The sequence below is a fragment of the Ambystoma mexicanum genome, chromosome 7p (assembly GCF_040938575.1).
Source record: "Ambystoma mexicanum isolate Mex_15411 chromosome 7p, UKY_AmexF1_1, whole genome shotgun sequence".
In the NCBI taxonomy this organism is placed as follows: Eukaryota; Metazoa; Chordata; class Amphibia; order Caudata; family Ambystomatidae; genus Ambystoma; species Ambystoma mexicanum.
The window spans coordinates 667,378,657-667,400,089 of NC_090939.1; the positions used below are offsets into that span (position 1 = coordinate 667,378,657).

Consider the following 21,433-nt stretch of genomic DNA (forward strand, 5'->3'; position numbering starts at 1 on the left):
TTCTCACATGGATTTGCACCCTCAAATCAATACTGGGCATGTGGCACAGTTGATTTGTGGCTGATCGCGTTGAACATGGTAGTGGGCAATTTGAGTCTATAAGAGTAGGGTTCACCAATCAACATCCATCCTGAATGGGAGTCTCTGGAAGAGGGTCAACGACTAGCAAAGCACATTAGTGGCATCACGTGGTAACACGCGCTATCCTAGGCATAAGCAGTACTAAACAGTGCACTAGCGAATTTGTCACAGCAACCCACACCTGAGAACAAGAGACAAGTAATATATCATGGTAGGCCCTTTGGTTCAGCCAGTTTATTAATTAAGATGGGATACGCGAACATCTCATTATACCACAAGGACTATGAGACACTGACTCAGATAATACTGTCCTAGGTTTGCCCTGAAAAAGCTCTTATGAGCGAAACATGTGATGGCAAAATAAAAAATGCAACTATAAAATGTTGTATGAATTGATGCATAATGTGTATATAAGTATCCATGTGACACCAATTTCTGAATTATTTACTATTTTGTTCCTAGTGGTCAGCGCACGCACTTTTGAGGTTTACAGGCTTTGGGCACTGTGCCCTTTACCCGAGCACAACAACAACACAACACTTTGGGAACCCGGTGGCCAAGCACAGGAGATGATATCAGCATCCTGTTTTATAAAAGAAATAGCAAGTCACTTGCTCCTGTAAAATTGTTTCATATTGTAACCAGCCATAAATCCGATTTGGGACCCAGGTAAATCAGCTGGAACAAAGCTTCACTTCCACCAATGTTTGGCAGAACTTTCTGGAAAAATGCTAAAATATTTTCTCCACTTTTCACCTTAAATGTTACATCTAGACAGCTTCTCTCTTTTTTGTGAATCAGGCCCATTTGTGCGTGCTGTTGCAAGAGCCACACTGCATCTCCCACACCTCGTTTGCCCCACTGTGTTCCAGCCCCCTTTGCACAGTGGACTCAGATAGCACAGCTGTTTGCCAACACTAATTAGACATACATGGGAAACCTTCCATTGTACTTGATTGCTTGACATTTTTCTAAAGCATTAGCACACCCTCCAGCAGGGATGCATAGCATGTTCCCCAAACTTTCTTGCCTTAGAACTTGACATTGTGCTTTTCCGTGGTGAACAGCAAAAAAAAGTAGGAATTGTAAACACTTTTATTTGAGCATGCATGGATTTCATCCTAGAGACCATGATTACTATAAAATAGTGACCAATCCGAGGAAGACATACAAAAAAACAGCAGATAAGCAGCAGATAAGGGCTGTGTTTAGGAGGTCAGCACAGTATGCCATACTTGGTGTTAGAGCAAAACAAAAGCTGATGGCTGGAAGGTTTAGAATTAATCTTATCCTCTAGCCTATCTCTGGACGACCCTCCAGAACATTATTCTTTAGCCTGACGATCTTACATAAAGGGGAAAGACCATATGCAAATCAGGCATGGCACATCCATTCTGCACGAGACCACAAGCAACCCCGGACATGTTTCATCCTCATTGGGCAACATCAGTGAGGAGTAGCTTTGGTCTCTAGGCCCCTTCGATGGTCTGGAGGGTTACCCAGAACAATGCCAGAGAGTTAGGATTAAGGGATTTATCAGGAGTTATGCAGTATTCTGGTGGTAAATTTGCTGGAATACCCCCCAACGCAATTAGCTTTACTGCTGCTTGCTCCAGAGGTATTACCACTGAATTACAAGTGGCAGTGACAGAATAAGTCCCAATTTTTTGGGAATCCATTGGACTCAATGAGGCATTTTCGGCGCAATTACTGCGGCATCTTCCATTGCAGTACACTAGACATTAAATTCAAACCTAGTTCATATCTTAAAATTGAAATGGGTGCACAATTAGGTAAGGACAAAGCCTTCCTCCAAATCGTGCCTTCCGGCTCATCTAGCCCTAGTTTCTCATAGACACAAGAGGATTCTAGTCTGTATAAAAAGGCAGGCATTACTTTCGAAATATAATATTTAATCAAAGGACTTAACGTAAAATTACAATATTTCTTGCAGATATAATACATCTGTCCTCCCAGCTGTTTAGCTTTTTCCCACAGGGGTACCTTTAAAATATTTTGCTTTGTTGGTGAACCAGCACATATTCTAGATATTTAACTGTGGGTACCATTGACAATATGCTAGTGCCCATCACACATTTAAAACTTGCCGGATTAAGTTTTTTCCCATTATCACATAGAAAATTAGTCTTTGCTGGGTTTGCTACCAGGCTATTCAGTCGTGTGTACTCTTTGAATCTGGAGAACAGTCTTTGTAGGCCTATGGGTGTCTTGTCAATTAGTAACAGATTGCCTGCATATGCCAGCCAGTAACAACGGTCACCCATTATAATGGGGGCTACAAAAGGCGCAGTCTATACAAATTCTCCCAGATCGAAGACATAAGATTTGAAGAGGCAGGTGTCCAATACGCACCCCTGCCTCAACCCTCCGTCTGTTTTGATGGCCTTTGATACTTCACTCTTCCCGTTTAACCGGACCTTAACCTTGGCGTTACGATAGATTTGCATCACAGTGTCTAAAAGATATCCTGCATTTATGTAATTTCTCCCATAACTTGGTTCTATCTACCCTATGAAAAGCTAGTCTCAAGTCCATGCTGGCAACATATATAGGATCACTCCCCCCCTACATTAGCATATTCTAGCAATGAATTAATAAGGAGGTCATGTGCATCCATCCCAATCCAAATCCTAAAACCAGTTTGGAACTCTGATAATCTGTTAGTACTGGTGATCCAGTTCTCGATTTCCGTTAAGACACATGTTACAAAAATGTTACTCTCAACATCTAGGAGGGTGGTCGGGAGGTAGCTCAACGGATCCAAATGGTTACCTTTTTTATAAATCGGGACGATCACTGATGTATTCCAGGATAGTGGTAATGTTTTCGTACTTATGATGTTGTTAAAAGGAATACCCAGAATCAATGCCCACAAACCAGGGGCCATCTTCATAACACTATTAAAAAACCCATTAGGGCTTGGAGCACTTGAAGTTGAGAAAGATATTACAATGTTGTGTAACTGCTCCAGTGAAATCACCAGGTCCCATTGGCCATTATATACAAATGTTTTTTGGTATGAATGTTCCTATATAATACTTTAAAGTTCGTTTGACACAGATCTTCAGATATCGTATTTATAATTTCTGAACTAGTCTTTTTGTTAACTAGCAGCCAGAAATGTTCCCCGTTTTTAGGTGCAATCACTTCAAGCATTATTTCTCTGTTTCTTTGCAGCATGAGATAGTTAGGCGACTTTGTCCAGTTATTTTAAGATTGTTTCACTCTTTTGATTGGACGATTTTTTTCAACTGTATTTCACATTCTTACATGCAGTTCCCTAATAGCTATGTGCACTTGTTTCTTTCTTGTTTGAACCGCCTGATCAAAAGAATGTGGGCAATTTGAACAGACCGGAAAAGTCCATTTACCTTGCAATTCAGTTAAAACTGGCCAAGCACAAAACACTTAATTTATCAATTAAAGTCATAGACACCCAAAAACCTCCAATGATCACATTGAAGTGCTCTAACCGCTTTGGATTCCAGGAGATTCGGTTTCCTGCTTGATTCACTGTAATGTTTCTACGCTTTATTGAAGAACCAAAATGTCATGATCACTTATCATGGTGTTAATGATCTCAAAGTGCTTACAAATATGGAACAATCCTTCTGACAATAAAATTTAATCGATCAAGGAAACTAGAGTATCTCTGTGCCATGCCGGCTTACTCTCGATGTCACCCAGTACCTGGCCATTAACAGTGGTAAGACCCCAACCATCAAAGAATTTGTTCCAATATAAGTCCAAATTGCTGATGTTTTATAAAAATGGCCAGACTCAGTGTGAGTTACCTTGCCCAACGCGTCTACCATCGGTAAGCGGTATAAGTTTTAGTCACCTGTTCTTGTGTTAATTTACTGAATCCCCTGACATTCCAAGAGGCAAGGGAAATATTGTGCGATCTATTTCCCATGTCTGGGATTGTGATATTAGATGGTTGACTTTTAGGGTGCCTTCTTACCAGCTAAGGTGGCAGGAAGTCAGTCTCAATCCTTTCAAATGAGTGGGACTCCCACTTGTGAATCGAGGAATTGTACCCTTCTTTTCCTTGTCTAGCAGACGCATGATTGATACGTTTTCTGTCACACGAAATTTCCCACTTGTTCTTAACATTTATTGTTTGGGTGTCTCCCAAAGGGCCTCAGCAAATTGTGTAGAACAGGGTCTGAGATCAAAGCCCAATGATCTAAATGAATCCCCTTCTCCCAACAAGATAGAATATACAATCCGCGATGGGACTTTTATCATTACAATATAATTTATATTTTCGTCATAGAATTTTACTTGCTGTATGTCTTTGGCGATAGTAGGCATAGTTTGGGAATTTCATCAAAAATAGGGCCATTATGTTGGTCTGAGCCGAATCTAGTGCCCAGTGTGTATTCTAGAATAAAAAATGATGAACCTGTCCCCGGATCCTGCACATCCCCATTACCTCAGTCCCTGGTACACGGGGCTGTTTGTCTATCTGTACAACAAACTCCAATAATCACGTTATCTTCATCCCACGGCTTCCTCATTAACCCAATCCTCTTCTCATTGTACGCGTCCTTCTGCCGACCCCTTTCATCACTCAGGGATCTTAGGCTAGGGAAGGACTTAAAGTTGTTAAATAAATCTTTCAATTTACAGGTCTGACAGTTACCACAAGAGTTATCCTCCTTGTATATTCTTCCTAAGGCCTCTGGATTCTTTACACTCATCATAAGTGGTTCCTTTACATATGGATGAGGGGTTCCTGATAGAGCAACCACCGCATCTGCTGTCCTGGAATACAGTAGATGTTCTGTGGGGAGGGTATATTCTGGCACATCTCTAGATTAACCCGCCCACTAATTCCCACTTTGGACGAGCATGCCTGCAAAAAAAGAGGACTTGTAATGTTTGCCCCACCGATAACTGCGGGTTGACCAAACATGGCGTCCTTCTTGTTATTTAGTCCAACTTTCATGAGACATTCTGTTAAAGCACCTGCTTTAAGGTCACATTGCCCCACATCCCATCTTTAATTACTTCACTTTATTCTCTGCCCCAGCCAGTTCCTTCATTGACAAGTGGTCTTGTTGAGCGTCCATATCGTGCTTTGTCATACACCCCTGAGACTCATTACATTCTTGCATATTCCATATGTCTACATTATTACTTTAAGTAGCTTTTTCTTTACAAAAATACTCCTTTGTTGGTAGTACCGCTAAATTACACAATTCTAGTGATGTTTGGGTACAACAAACAGATTTAGCCCCCCTGCCCTCTTCCGAAGAGAGTGCTACATGCTCATTCATAAGGGGCATCTTGGTTACGCGAGCTTCAAACTGAGCTCTTATTGCTATTTCAGAGACCAAAAGTACAGGTGTAGAGCCAATGGCATTGTACATTTCCTCCTTCTGCGGCATCGTTTGCATGCCACAGTCACATCTAGCGTCCATACATTCTTCAGATGTAGATGGTTCCTCCATTTGCTCGATTAACGTGGGGGTAGAAATGTTGTCAACATTTATACTTAGCTTTTTCTGTGCAAATGACTGGGCACATATTGTTTTTGCCTTGACCGTTATGGGACCTGCTTCTATATTACAAAGTACAAAGGGATTGCAGACATTTTTGAGAGTTGCACCTATTGTTTTTATTCTTTTCTTTTCCACATCCCTTTTCAGCCCTCTTATTTAGAGCCGTGGGCTTGACAGTTCCACTAAGGCCAGGATCACCAGAGGCCTGATCATCAGGCACCCTATTTTGCGTTATATTTATTCTATTGACCTCAACGGCCAATCCGCCTGAGGGTATCAAAAGTTGGGCATCCGTCACCGAAGCAAGTACTTGCATAGAAACAGTTGTAGTTGATAGTGCATCCCACATGTGTAAGGCCTGCTTTTGATTTGTTGGTACTGCTGAATTTCTGACCACTGGTTTTGCTGATTTTTGTGTGGCTTTTGATTGTCTCCAATTTCAAGTTAATGTCGCTCAATATCAGTATATGATCTCTCTCCTCATCCCTGATATTGTCATTTAGCTTCGCAAAAGGTCTGAGGACTGAGTTCAAAACTAAGATGGACAACAATGTCAAGTTAATCTGGTCATCAACCTTTTGTTGTGATTATAATTGTTAGTTGGACCCAAAGACTGAGAACTCAAGGATAGCAACTTAGTAAGCAAAGTGGGAGTACCTACAAGGGGTATTCCCTGAATTCGAGAGACTGCAATCTGCAGCACTTCATTTTCTTGCATATGTCTTCTCTCGAGATCTATTTCCATGTACAAACATCCAGTCACACCTGCAGCTTCCATGAGACAGAAGGCATTAATATTAGAGCCATCTGGCATGAACAATGAATGAGTGGATTTCTTGTTCCTCATTTCTGTACTTTTGTTGTTCTTTGGAAACAGTTCGTAATTTTTTGGTCCGCAATCAGTGTCGTTATACCAGCATCCAAATGTTTGCATTTACCCTGATCTTTTTCTGCCGAAATAGGAATGCACCCATCCTCTATTACACCTAAAATAGGCCTCAGTTCACAAGCATATCCTCCTCTGATCAACCCATCCGTGGAAGATTTCTCAACAAATTTCCAGAGGGTAACCTTTCAGCCCTGCACAAGGCTTTCACAGTATTCGCTGGAGATGGAAGAACAGCTAAAGGTCTGAACGGGGTTTTATGTCTCACAGAGTTTTCCCCCACTATACATGGGTCCTCAGTCACGGGGAGCACTGGCTGTACAGGTTCATTTTCCTGTTCATATTCGAGGTTATTAGCCACACCTGGAGATAAAAACAACAGAGGCCCGGCTTGCTGGTTACATTGCTCTTTTCTGTTCACACTCAACTGAGTCGCCTGACTACGCAAAGAGTATACCAATTTTGTTGCCATCGCGCATATCAGTCCATCAGGTACTACAGGTACTAATAGTACTGCAATCGTACAATATGTCTTGATCGCTCGGTAACCCAAAAACGTAATATCTTAGCAGCACCAAGTTTTTTTACGGTAAACGTAGCACAGCAAATGGCCCTGATCTGTTCAATCTGTTGTACATACCTACGGCAAAGTGGCAAATTGCGAATCCGAAAATATTGTATCGCAAATTCTAGCTGCACAGCGATCACAGATCACGGTCGCTGACATCCTGCATACCCTACCCCTCCCCCACTAACCTTTTTGGCGGCACACACAGAAGTGTGCCGCCGACTTTCCTCTATCTCTGCAGCGTCAGTGCTGGCGCCGCAGTCTCCCCTTTTTTGTTTTTTTCATTTTGTTTTTTTATTGTCCACTACTTCCAATGGCATGGAAGCGGGCAACACCCCTGCATCCCCCAAAGCCCATAATGCCGAACATGTGGAGTGGAGGACACCTGCGCAACCCCTGCTCCCCGTGTTCAGTATTATGGGATCTGATTTTTTTTGTGCAAGCCGAATGCGCAGTAAATGTACATTCAGCTTATCTTTCTCACTATTTTCGGGCAATACTCTTCAATCACGTCAGAACAAACTTCTTTATCGTGAAGTGCAGAGATTATACTTTAGATTTTGACCCTTTAGCGATGATTAGGTGTGATAATCAGTTCCTTTGATCAGAGTATAAAGATGTATAGAAATTTTCAAAATGTACTTGCCCACACCACGACTCCCCCCGCTGACCACTGCAGACCACTTTACTTGTCACTTATCCGTTCTGCAGGCGGCATCTGGGATTTTGAAGTCACTGAGCATCGCAGCTGGACCACAGTGCAGCCTCCAAAGAGAAAGGAAAAACAGACTCCAACACCAAATGGCTGCAATGCTCTAGTCCTTTTCCACCGCAGACCACTTTACTTGACACATTGAGTATCTCATCCCAGAGTCCTTTCTGCAGCTTGAGCCAGGGGACCAGACATGGCCATCGTTAGTGATGTGGTGAGACATTCCTGAAAAGTAGATGATGGAACCGGAACCGCCTAATCACCAGGGCCAGTCGTCAAAGTTGCCATCCGTAGAAGACTCTATACCCACGATCCCTGGGCCTTCAACTACAGAAACAACCCATCACTGGTCCCCAATGGCCCCAGTTACCTGAGGTGATTGTTTTGTTTTATTGGAGTTTGTGGGGCTGATGCTTATACCTATTGTGATGTCCCCCTGTTTCCCATTCGTATATACAGCTGCAGAGTCTACACTTGCAGCTACCTGGTGTGACCTTAGGTGGTGGAACCTGAGTCCGGGCATCCTATTTGGAGTCCCCCTGGAGCACTGAGATGGCTAAACGCCTGCCCCTTTGTAGGAAACTTAAACTTATATGCATTAAGAATTGTTGGCTGACTCTAGGACTACTGCCTCATTGAGCTTCCTGTCAGAGAACTTTGAAATACTTCATACAACCCAACCCCCCTAACCCAAGTAGTCACAACCTGGTTACTTTCCTGGAATCTTGTCAAACATTTTTGCTAGGAAAGGTGTGGACCCTTTAAACATAGACCTTCATCTTGACACTGCCTTGTTTTGACCTTGTAAGGACTATGTGATATTGTTTTAACATCTTTGCGATGTATGTACTTTTTTGGATCAATAAATTGTGAATTGTGTTTATGTGTATTAGTTGCTTTGCTGGCCTTGTAGTATCTCACGTTTAATGCTAGTCTGTTCTTTAATGTATAGTATACATTCATAGTTCTCTGTGTGGGCGATCTAGTGCGTGCCAATCTCTTCTGTTGTTAATTGTACTGTACACAAAATCTCCTAATTCTCAGCCCACCTTCACGTCCATGTACCAAGAGAGAGTTAAGCTGAGAGTTTTGTGTTAAGCCTATGCAGGTTCACTACGACTGGCTTCTCAGAACGCTAGTAGTAACACCGAAAAAGCCTACTTGGTCAGCTCCTAGAACATATTTGTGATTCCTTGGTAGTTATGAAGGGCCCTTGGGATAAACCCTCCTGCTTTATTTTTGCTTTTCTTTTTTTTTTTTAAACTGTTTGTCACTTAAATGTAGTTTATCACAACACTATTATAAGAATAGCCAGGGATATTAAACCTCTGGTTATACATACTACAAATATTTAATATTAAATGCAAATAGTGGGCCTGATTCACAAAGATTGGCACTTCAGCAAATCAAGAAATCCCCTGAGAATCTGAGTTGTGCACCTACTCCCTGATACATAGCTTAAGCAAAAGCCTAAAGCTGGAGCAAAGCTGGAGCTGCCTGGAGCATGTCTGAGATGCTCAAGTGCAAATACAGTTCACAAAGATTTACCCAACGGCATCTCTGCTACGCTTCATGAAGCTCCGGATTTGCTCTAGTTGTATGTTTTGTGAATCGGGCCTGAGGCAGCAGAAGCAAATCTGAGATATTGGGGAACCCCTTGAGTTGCTCCAGTGCAAATCTACAGACATTGGGTCCGTAGTCTACAAAATTGTATTTCGTAGGGAGGAGAAATTGCAGGGACGAAAATGAGGAAAAAAGCATTTATCCACGCATTCCACTTTTCTCATCATATTGTTCTTGAATAGAGAACTAAACATTGTAACAAAACAGAAAACTCAATTTTTCACACAATTTTACCTTTTTCTCCTTTTGCTCCTGGAAGCCCTGGAAGCCCTCGGCCTGGAATACCTACACATTTGAAAAAAAGGAAAGTGAGAACAGTGGAATTTCTACAAGACGTAGAGTTCTGTGGGGAAAGTCACCATTTCCTCTATAAGCCCCTAGTGAATGTGTAGTACAGACACAGAGGTTGCTTCTTTACTGCCCATTTCCCCATAGGTCTACAAGGGATCATCAAGTGACTCCCCAAATGTGTGCATTTTCATACCCTGCCACAGTGTCCATGCATCCACTGTTGAGAGGCATCTGGAGCCAGCTACTGGGCTACTGTGTACTAGTAATACTACAAGTGCAGCTATTGCTATTATAACACACTGGTGAGCCCACCTGCCCTTTAGTAACATGTAATGTTGGCGTGGTTTCCTTTGACATAAAATAGGTCGGACTGGCATGCCCACATGCCAGAAATACTAAAAAGTTCTGATTAGAGCAGTCACCAAAACTCCTTTTTGAAGGAGCTTCTCATCTGACAGGCCATCCATCCACACACCCGTTGGTGGTCCTGCACCCAAAGTGTGAAGACCACTGCTCTAGTATATTTCATTCTCATCTGGACTGCCGTATTAGTAGCTGACCATAATTTGAATCTCCTTAACAGCCTTGTTGGCTCATTTTAGGTAGGGCGTTACAGCTACACAAAAGACCACGCCCACAGCCCTCACTGTGGAATTTTTTTGTTAACTAATCGGGCAAATAAAAAGCACAAATATGTTGGTGTTACAAGTTCCTGTGGCTTTTTTTCACCCACAAATACAAGTGGTAATGACCTATGGCACTGCGGCCGGCATTACAATGAATCCTTATGGATTCTCCCTGCAGGTACAAACAGTAGGCAATAATCCAGGGATTAATTTCTCTTGGCCCCCATCAAAAGTCAATGCATGTGGATGTGCTGTTGACTTTCCTGCACAGAACAGGGAAAGACAGGGACTGTATTCTGAACTCCATTCACCCACTACATCTAAGGAGTCTGCCCAAAATTACACGGGTGGTGAAAAACACGTGGCAATTTTTTCTACCCCAGTTTGTTTACTACCTATGCCATTTAGCGCCATGATTAAAATTAGCCCAAAGTGTCTTGTTCGTATAGTCAAGGCAGTACACTTTGCGTTGTACCGGGTAGTAATATCTCACTTAAGTTAGTATTTATTTTTTAAGACATGGGGCCTCATAACGGCCTTCACAGAACAGGTGAACGTGCTCCGCTAAGGGAGGCAGACCCGTTAAACCCGTCCCGCAAAATTACGAGGTCCCCTTGCGGGACCCGGTAAGGGCGCCTGGTAAAACCAGGCGTCGTTACCGGGTCCCGCGAGGGGGAGAGGGAGCTAACAATGGGCTGCTCGTAATCGGGCCCGTTGTTAGCTCCCTCTCCCATTCCCATTGAGCCCTATGGGGGCTCAGATGGGAACAGGAAAGGCCCGGGTTCCCAGAGGGAGGAATTACCGGGCCCTCCGTACTCGGAATGGCCCGGTAATTCCCCATTCTGGGAACCCGGTAAAGGAGCCCGGCTTGGCGGCAGCCATGGAACTATTAGCTCCATGGCTGCCGCCAAACTCATAATGAGGCCCATATACATTTTGACATGACAGATGGAAAAAATTATTTAAATCCATAATATTATCAGTTGCAATGATCTTCAAAATTTCCGTTCTTTGGGCTTCAATGCCCTTTAAAAAGTGTACAAATCTAGCTCAGGAGATGACTACTTCTTGCATCTTGCCCTTTACCAAATCTGTCTGAAAACCATGTCACTTGAAGTACAAGACATATAAGCACTTGAATGCAGGTTTCTTCCCTTACCTGCATCCCCCTTGTCTCCCGGGGTCCCTGGAATTCCATCATAGCCCGGTTCACCCTTTTCACCGAGGGTACCGGCCGGTCCTGTCTGACCGGGCTCACCTGAAAGACATTAGTTACATTTTTTTTATTTTTCTTACAATTGTTTCTTCAACAAAGTGTAATTCTTCAGACAAGAACATGTTTTCTTTCCCCTAAGGAAAAATAATGTAAACCATCACGAAGAGAATTTGTTGTGGTGCAACACACCCTCCAGTTACACATTAGGTGATTGCCTCCTTTTGCTATAGAGACTCCGGGCTTAGTGCGCCTTACACTGAGGCCTGGAAAATGTTGGTCACAAAAGAATCCCACAACTGAATGAATTCAACGTACATATTTGCTTGGATGCCTCTGATAAGTTATCCCCTTTTCTGCAACATTTGCAGCAGGCAGCGTTTTAGAAACACATGTTAGGTTTTGGGCAAGAGGACCTTAAATTAATGAATTAAAAACTTTGAGTGTCATTGAGCAGGAAAAATAATTCATCCTTTTTCGGTGCAATATGGCGTTATGTTCAGCAAGAAGTTAAAATTAGGCTTCAGTTTGCATTGCCAATCAAGACTACATGCTAGAGTGTGGGCGAATGAGGACCTGAACACAGCCACAATAGCCTGAACTTGCCCGCAAGTCACTTGTTTACCTACCTATTTTTGTTTTATTTGCTTATTTGCTTGTTTATATGTTTGTATATCACTCTAAGACCCAAAGACATAAGTGCATTGTTGGCGCTGTTAACGAAAGGACAGAGCTAGGGTTCAGGATATAGTGCCAAAATAAGTAATAGCAACATTTTGAGTAAGGTCCTTAAGTTAGGAAATAATGGTAACATAGACAGTATTTCAGAATACAACCTGTTTTACCTCACTGTCTGGTTATGAGTTTCACACCCATATATAAAACCAACACCTGCTTGTAAGTGGAGGCATTAGTTCTACTTACAATGGTGGCAATGGAGCAGGTGGAATTCGATAATGGGGAATAACCAAATCTCTGAACGAGGCAGCCAGTTGCTGCTACCACATTCATTAACTGTAATTCATTAAGACTTCATTAGCATAGCTAATATTGCTAAATTTATAATGATATCCTAAGGTTAAAGAGAAAAGATGTTTCAACTGTTTTTAAATGAGGTTAAAGGAGGAGTCCTCCTTCATCTCTATGGGGAGTCTAAATTCTAGGGGCCTTGCATGATAACTTTTTCCTCGACTAACTTCAATTTAAATTTTGGAATGTTAAGAGGATGGGCGTCTGAGAAATTAAGGGGCCTAGCCCTTCACTGAATACACATGTATGGGTAATGTAAGGAACCTGAGGGCATACTCACATCTTCTCTCCCACGGTCCTCACTCAGATGGTCAGGGAAAGGCCATTGCTTTTGGATCCCGACCCTGGGGGTGGATATGTGAGGGAGGATCACCTGTGTGGAAGGAACTTGGGAAGTGGGGAGAGGATGTCTTTGGGTGAGACATGGTATCTCCCTTTCCTTTATCAAAATTAACCCTACCCTCTCCCTGCCTTCGTAGGCTATTGTCAATCTTTGTCTCCTTCTTACACACAAAATATCACACCGCTTTTGCACTTTGAGACTGGGACGAGGAGGAGGCAACTGGGAGTTATGTACACTTCCAGTCATTCACACCACTTTGGTACTGCGACGAGGAAGAGGGCTATGGAGGAGTACCATTGTAATAGCCAGGCATGTCCAGCTAATAGGTCTAATGATGGTCAGGCAATTGAAGTGAAGGACTTACACCTGTAACCGTTTAATAAGCCAGAGTTGTATAAAATGGGAGAGGGGAACCAGCCTGGAGGGAAAGACGCAGTTTGCAGCAGCAGAGTGGGCTGGAGAGGAACCGGCTGGAAGGACGCTGTGCTGAGTAGGAGGGTGAAAGAAAGATCAAGAATGAGGAATACAGAAAGAGAGCAACCTATGCATACTTTTGGAAACACCTGGATGATTAAGAACTTGAACTGGAACTGGTTTGAAAGCCAAGAGATTTGAACTGATTGTATTTTTGAAGTTGGAAGAGCTGACCTCTTGGGGAAGAGAACCCCAAGACTTTGTGAACAATGTAGAACTCTTGGAAAGGGAACGCCAAGCCCTTTTTTGAACTGGTTTGAACTTGGGGAAGAGGAAGCTGAAAATAAACCAGGAGCTAGAAGAAGCTCTGAACTTTATTTGGATCGCTGTTTCTTTTGGGTGCTGACATCCCTACACATTATATATATTTAGTTGTGTGGGCAAGTATATGTTTTGCAGACAGACAGTCTTTTGAGTTGAACTTATGGACACAGACTATCCATAGATTTCTATAGGTAGGGAAATTCCACCTTATTATAGAGCAAGTTAGGCCTTAATCCATCCTGACATTTAAGAAAAATAAACAATTTATTCAGGATTGAATCTGTTGTCTGTGTCTTACTTCATGATGCTTTCACAGTAAGTGTGTCCACTTCATATTTAATTCTGGTCTGAACCTGAAGCCAATGTAATTTGCATAGAATATGGAAATATATTTGCACCTGTTCCAAGGGCTGGAATAGTTGGTTAATGGATAGCCGCTGAGTTAAAGGCCAGAGCAAAGCAAGGGCATTTGATGAGAGCCCCAGGACATTACCATCCGTTCCAGCCTTCGGAACAGGTGCTTAACACTATTAACACCCGTCCCAGGCTAATTTAAAGGATTTTAATTCCGTGAACGGATCGACTCGCGGCGTCCCGTTCACGGAACGAAAGACTGCTCAAAGATGGCCACCATGGAATGGGAAGGCGGGGCTCCATATGGAGCCCCTCTTCCATTTCCATGGTGGCCAGACTGAAGTGGAGCGGAAGGCAAGTCAGTAGCTGCGGTGGCAGCACTTGTCGCCGCTACAATCATCTAAGTGGGCAGTGGGGAATTCTTTTTAAAAAGGGAACGGAGGGTGAGTGGAAGATGGCGGTCAGACGAACCAGCCATCAGGCGGCTTGGAACACAGACTGAGAACACCAGTTTCAGCCCGCATTTCTAGCCTCCTGATTGGTTGGCTCCACCCACAGCGTGCTAATCAATATTAAGTTGATTTAAAAAATTGGCTCATTTACCACTGAGCAAGCAATTTTATTTACTGGGGCCTAAGATTTGTTGTGGGGTGCAGCCCGATGTTTGTAGATGGAATTGCAATAATCTATTTTTGCCCCAGTTATGGGTTCTGGTATGGGTCCTAGATTATTTTACGGGAGGAATGGTAGTATTTTATTAATTTTTTTAAATTATGCAAAAGTGTGAAAACAAACCCATACGATTGTTATCTGATTTTCCTCTGTGGGTTACATTTGTCAGTCAAATGGGTTTACAATTTACAGTGGAATATATTGTGCACGAATATTTCAGGAACCACCCGAAAGATAAAGTCAATGCCATCCTAGGTCGCCATTTTATCTTGATCTTAGTTTGTGAAGAGCAAGGTACAAAGGGTATAATATCGGGGACATATGGCACAACCCTAAAGTCCCTGTGGTGCAGAAAGCATTCTATTCTTCTTTAGGCCACCCCTTGGACCATGGCCTATGTAAATCACTCGGAGGCAGGACTCTTACGGCCGCTTCAGCACACTTTGTAGGGATCGATGACATTTTGCATTATACCACTACACATCAATATCAATCAACATAAGGCTACCTTGTAACCAAGCATAAAGTACTTCTCACAAATATTACCTTGCTGTCCCTTGGATCCAGGAATTCCAGATGTGCCAGGGAGTCCTTCCAAGCCTTTTTCTCCGGGTGTACCTGGACTGCCTAAAGAAATCAAGATGGCCGTTTGATCACTTCTACTCATTTACAGTACTTCACATTCTGTGGCATGCCAGTGGTAAGAAAAATAAATACTTGCCTGGATACCCCGGAGGACCAGGAGATCCTTTTGGACCCAAGGAGCCGTGCATGCCTGGCATTCCACCTTCTCCTTTGACACCTTTCTCTCCAGGTACGCCTTGGACACCTACCCTACCTGCATCCCCCTGTATTGCAAACAAAGCGCAAGTGTTTAAAATAAGACAGGCACTCTGCTCACATGCAACAGGCACATTACAGGCTGCACGTGAAAGAGTCCACGAGTAGCCAAAGCAATCCATCTGAAGTTAGGTGATGAAATAACACCAACACAAGTGATACAAGCATACGAACCACATGTTTTTTGTGGTCAATCGCTTGTAATAACAATATGTGGTTACCAGACATTTCGTGGAAAAAAAATGGTCGACAGGACATTTGGTCGAAACCATTTGGTCGAAAGACAAATGGTCGAATGTTTTTTTTTTTTTTCAGAATTTCCAAATTCTGTCGACCAATTGTCTTTCGACGAAATGTCCGGACACCCAATATGTAAGATTAGATGGTAACCTCTGTTAAAAAAGAGGGGCCTTTTCAGTATAGGCTCCCTTGGGAGATCGTTGTGAAAATGTTTTCAATATCCATTCCACCAATGTTTACCAATTTTGACAGCTCATCAAACCTTACTCCAGGGGGATGTTTGGGGCGGGGAATGCTATCATCGCTTCAATCATTTTTCATGGTGAAAAATGATGCACGGGTCTGTTTGAAAATGTCTTAAAGAGGCCATTCGGTGCACAGGCACCTTTTTACATACATGTGAGGGTTTATTCTTGCGATCCAGTTCCTTTGGATTATACCTTTCAGACTTGCATTGAGAACATACAAATGAAGTAGAAGCATCCCCGTGGGAGGAAAGAAATGTTAACCATTATTTGTAGAACCTCCTGAGAGGAAGACATTCCAGAGAACAGTTTATTTGAACTGTGTTCTGCTTCACCTCACTGAGGAGGCCCAAAAAGGCCGAAACACGTGTCTGGGGTTGCTGATGGTACTTTAATCAGAGAAGAATTGCTTAGCATTTCGGTGCTGGACTGCCTTTGTGGGTGGGACCAGACTGATATGCAAATGGCTATTTCTCCTCTGTGAAGGGTCAGTGAGCTAAAGCATAGTTTTAGACCCTCCTTAGTGGAAGAAATTCTATGGAACAGGTTATTTGCATTTTGCCCGAAAATATTGAGAAGAAAAATGATGAATGTGCGTTTACCACGCATTCGGCATGGGAAAAACATGGAAATTCCCATAATGTCGAACAAGGGTAGTGAAGCAGGGGACAACCCTGCAATCCCTGAAAAAGAAAGTTAAACAAGTAAAATAACGAACCCTGTGGCGAAAGTTCTGCCCCACAATCGGGAGGCGGAACTCATGGTGCAGGGAAACAGGTGCAGATAAGTAAAAAAGTTATGTGCACCTCACCTTTCCTATAGGTTTAGGGGTGGTGGGTAAGGGCGATCTATGTGATTACTGCGCACCACATTCAGAATGTTCCGATTCGAGATTTTCAGTGCTGCAGTAATCACGTAGATCCCTTATTCGAACTATGTTCATTCTCAGTAGAGGGGCTGCCACACTCTTGTGAAATGTGTAAAACTTGGGGGTTCACCCTAAGTAACCCAAGATGATCCAAACGTGGAGCTCTTGCTCACTGTGCCTCAGAGAGGCTCAACTTCACCTCACTGAGGAGGTCCAACAAGGCCGAAACACGTGTCTGGGGTTGCTGATGGTACTCTTGTTCAGTGAAGAATTGCCATAGCTTTTCGGTGCTTGACTGCCTTTGTGGTTAGGACCAGGGTGATATTCAAATGGATATTTCTCCTCTATGAAGGGTCAATCAGTGAGCTAAAACGGGGCTGTAGACCCCACTGAGTGTAAAAAATCCCATTGAACAGGTTGTTTGAGCCATATTCGTTCTCAGTAGAGGGGCTCCCACGCTCTTGTGGAGCGTTATCCATGCGTCTTTCTTTCAGTTCTGGTGTCTCCTCGTTTATTATTAATGGCTGTTGTCCATCTTCAGCTTTTTCAGGTAAAGGTTCAGTGACAATGAGCGAGTGGAAGTCAGGGCTGAACAACAGTAGTGGAAACGGCAAGCAACAATAAGGCTAATATGGAAGAACGCCAGCCTGCAGCATCTATACCGATGTGGGGCCACAGGCTCAGATGACCGCCGAGCAGCAGAACATACAGACTCACAGCATCTCCACACAAGTGAAAAGTGGGAGAATTATTACGGCACCTCCATGCTGCCCGGACACTACACTGATTACATCTCATCATTTTCTATAATTGTGTCATTCCTTCATTTTGGTCTTGTAATTGAACATGAAATCAGAGGTGCAATCCAGGGATGCCTCTAACATCTCAGAAGGAGGAAGTAATAAATGCAAACATGACCCCATATCCTCAGCTTTAATAACCAGTCTGCAGCCTTTGCCTTTCCAGATGTTTTGGACTACAACTCGCACCAGCCTTAGACAGCATTTTCAATGGTGAGGGATGATGTTATGTCCAAAACAGCTGGACAGCCAAAGGTTGCAGATCCCTGAGGCCTAAAATTGCTGTACATAACAAGTGTATGGAATTTATTATGAATAACATTTGAAGATTCTTTATTTTAAATTCATCCAGTATGACACAAAAAGTGTATGTGCACTCTACAAAATTAAGCATTGTCAAATTACTGCACAATAATATTTTGTTTTTATTTAGAGCTCGCGGGCACGGTTTTGCCACTGTATAATGCTTTACTGTTACAGCCCGGGAATTCGGCTCTCATAGGCACGGACGAAGCAACACGAGGGACACCGGAAAGCTTTAAAGGCCACTCGGACGGGACCAACAAAAGCGGTAGGAACCAATCACACCAAGGCACTGATAACATAGGTTGTTTATAACGTGCTTAATACCCAGAAGTTTCTAAGCGCGGACCTGCCGGGGATCAGAACTGTGTTGCTCGGTGTCGTTTTGCTTCTAAGGTAAGCATGTTGCCGCTGAGCTATACTCCCAAGCCCACTGATAACCACCACTCTTGTCTCTCAGACACGGGGAAACCACAGCCGCGTGCCCGTCCCCTCCTCCATAGTACTACAGATGAGTGTATCAGCTACCCCATTACTGGACACCAACACAGTTGCCCGGGGACAGTGCACCCCTTTTTCCCGTCCCTGAGAACGGCATCCTGGAGCCAAGCCTAGGGGTCCCCCAATGACGCCCTGATGAAAGGTGGTCCCCATCAGAGAAAAACTGCCAAAACGTGATTCAGCTTGGGGATACCAAGCCAACACGGGCTCTACCCAAGTTTCTTTGCCTTTTACCACTTGTTTTCACGCTCGCAGAGCCTAGGTAGTGGTTCAAAAGAAAGAAACCACAGCACAAAAAGATGTTTAGCCTGTAGAGGTTACAAGGCAGACTCCCCGGAAACGTTAGATGTCTAGCCTGTAAGGTTACTAGGCAGACTCCCCGGAAACGTTAGATGTCTAGCCTGTAGAGGTTACTAGGCAGACTCCCTGGAAACGTTAGATGTCTAGCCTGTAGAGGTACAAGGCAGACTCCCTGGAAACATTAGATGTATATCCTGTAGAGGTTACTAGGCAGACTCCCTGGAGACATTAGATGTCTAGCCTGTAGAGGTACAAGGCAGACTCCCTGGAAACATTAGATGTATATCCTGTAGAGGTTACTAGGCAGACTCCCTGGAGACATTAGATGTCTAGCCTGTAGAGGTTACTAGGCAGACTCCCCAGTAACGTTAGATGTCTAGCCTGTAGAGGTTACTAGGCAGACTCCCTGGAAACGTTAGATGTCTAGCCTGTAAGGTTACTAGGCAGACTCCCCGGAAACGTTAGATGTCTAGCCTTTAGAGGTTACTAGGCAGATTCCCTGGAAACGTTAGATGTCTAGCCTGTAGAGGTTACTAGGCAGACTCCCTGGAAACATTAGATGTCTAGCCTGTAGAGGTTACTAGGCAGACTCCCTGGAAACGTTAGATGTCTAGCCTGTAGAGGTTATAAGGCAGACTCCCTGGAAACGTTAGATGTCTATCCTGAAAAGGTTACTAGGCAGACTCCCTGGAAACGTTAGATGTCTAGCCTGTAGAGGGTACTAGGCAGACTTCCTGGAAACGATAGATGTTTAGCCTGTAGAGGTGACAAAGCAGAGTCACTTTTTTGCATACTATTCTTCTATTTCCTGTTTTCTATGTACTAATGAGACAAATAAGCTAGCGTGGCAATAACCAGATGTCTCTTTAGATAGTGGTTCGAGAACAGGGGAAAAAAAGAAAAAAACAAACCACAATAAAGGGATCTCTGACCCTCAGAGGTTGAAAACACTATCTTGCGTTATTTAAACACTTCCATTTCTGTTTTTGAAAAAGAGGGCAATATGGAACGATAATATCACTGACCCTCAGAGCCATTTGGGTCGGATTCGGTATCCTCTATGCTGATTTGTCACACAACACTGGTCTCCGTGCACTCTTGGTTTTACTTTTTCATTCTCTTAGGAAAAGGACAAATTATAAAAATTAAATAAAACACAAAAACATTCAATCTTTCTCCTTGTGTATTTAGAGTGGTTTACATGCTCAATGATACTGAGGGGATAATGAAAATAAAATCCACAATTTAGTAGAATCAGATTCGAATTATTAGACAAATAGTTATTTTTTACCCCAGTGGTAGACTGCCGATGATTTTGCCCTTTCCACCACTGGACATATAGGGCAACCCATACTTTCTCAAAACATCTGGACAGCCAAAGGTTGCAGATCCCTAAGGCCGTAAATAGCTGTACATAACAAGTGTATGGACTTTTACACACTAGTTATGTATAACATTTAAACATTATTTATTTTCAATTCATCCAGTATGACACAAAAGGCGGGGACGGGCAGTGGCTGATTTACACTTTGCAACATTAATCATTGTCAAATTGCTGTACAGTAATATGCTGTTTTTATTTACAGCTCGCTGGCACGGTTTTGCCACTTTGTAATGCTGCACTGTACATAACATGTGTTACTGATGTTGTATATTTTGTGGGGAGGCAGTGCCAGAGAATGCAGGGATTGTGAGCAGCTCAGGAGGGTGTGCTCACCTTTCAGTCTGATCCAAACACGGGCTTTCACCGGGGAATAATGCCCCCATTCCGAGCTGCCTGATTGGCTGACACAGGGGAAAGAAGTACTCACTTTATCAACCTTAGAAAGAGGCTGAGTTGTTCCACAGCGATTTGAAGCTATGATTGGGAGATTCAACACGCATGTCGACATTGCGCCGTTAAGTCACTGCGCGATGTGGCCAGGCAAAACGTAAGAGTAACTAATGAGTCCACTGCTCTTGGACAGTCTTTCCTGTCAAGGTTTTGCCATGATGAATCTGTCCATTTCAGGTGACATTTTTATCTGCTGTCCCTTCTTTTGTATGCCATTTTTCCCTTGGTTATCCATTTACCACCCCATGCCAACCAATTGCTAATTACTTAGGCATATATTTAGCTATTTTATTAATGTGGTAAAAATAGGCCCTCGTAGTCAGCGCCACTGTCCTATGCACAACGGATCCCGTTCCACATTTATTTATTTATTTAAAGTTTTATAACCGCCACTCACCCATAGGTCTCAGGGCGCACATAAAAGCACAGACAAACAACTGGAGTCAGGAGAACAGCAAAGTAGAGTGATTCAGTTATGCAAGACATTCATGTTAATATACCAAAAAGAAAGATTCTCCAGATTATCACTACAAACTACATGCACATGTAATTACGTGATTCTCAAGGGTGTATGAAGGTAGAATGTTAGTCTCTGAGAGGCCAACAGCAAAATGCTGGAGGTCATTCCGCCACCTTACCACCAAAAAAATGGCAATCTGGCAGAATTACTACCGGCAGAATAACCACTGGTGGTAATTCTACTGAAATCCTCATGGAACCCATAAATGGGGACTGACACCACCATGCCACTATTTGTAATCTGGCAGTAATTCCACCAGACAAAGTGGCAGTAACGGTAAATCCGTTTGGTGGTATCTCAGCAGATTTAATGCCG

General features: G+C 43.2%; 1 protein-coding gene across 1 annotated transcript in view; it reads right to left on the reverse strand.

Annotated features, from left to right (window-relative positions):
- The window catches only part of COL4A1 (collagen type IV alpha 1 chain), a 470,976-nt gene that overhangs the window by 41,856 nt on the left and 407,687 nt on the right, over positions 1–21,433 (reverse strand). Inside the window, exons 38-41 of the mRNA XM_069636741.1 lie at positions 15,385–15,515; positions 15,214–15,290; positions 11,478–11,576; positions 9,636–9,686 (exon numbers count right to left, since the gene is read on the reverse strand). Coding sequence (XP_069492842.1) covers positions 9,636–9,686; positions 11,478–11,576; positions 15,214–15,290; positions 15,385–15,515 — 358 coding nt within the window. The remainder of the gene's footprint in view (positions 1–9,635; positions 9,687–11,477; positions 11,577–15,213; positions 15,291–15,384; positions 15,516–21,433) is intronic.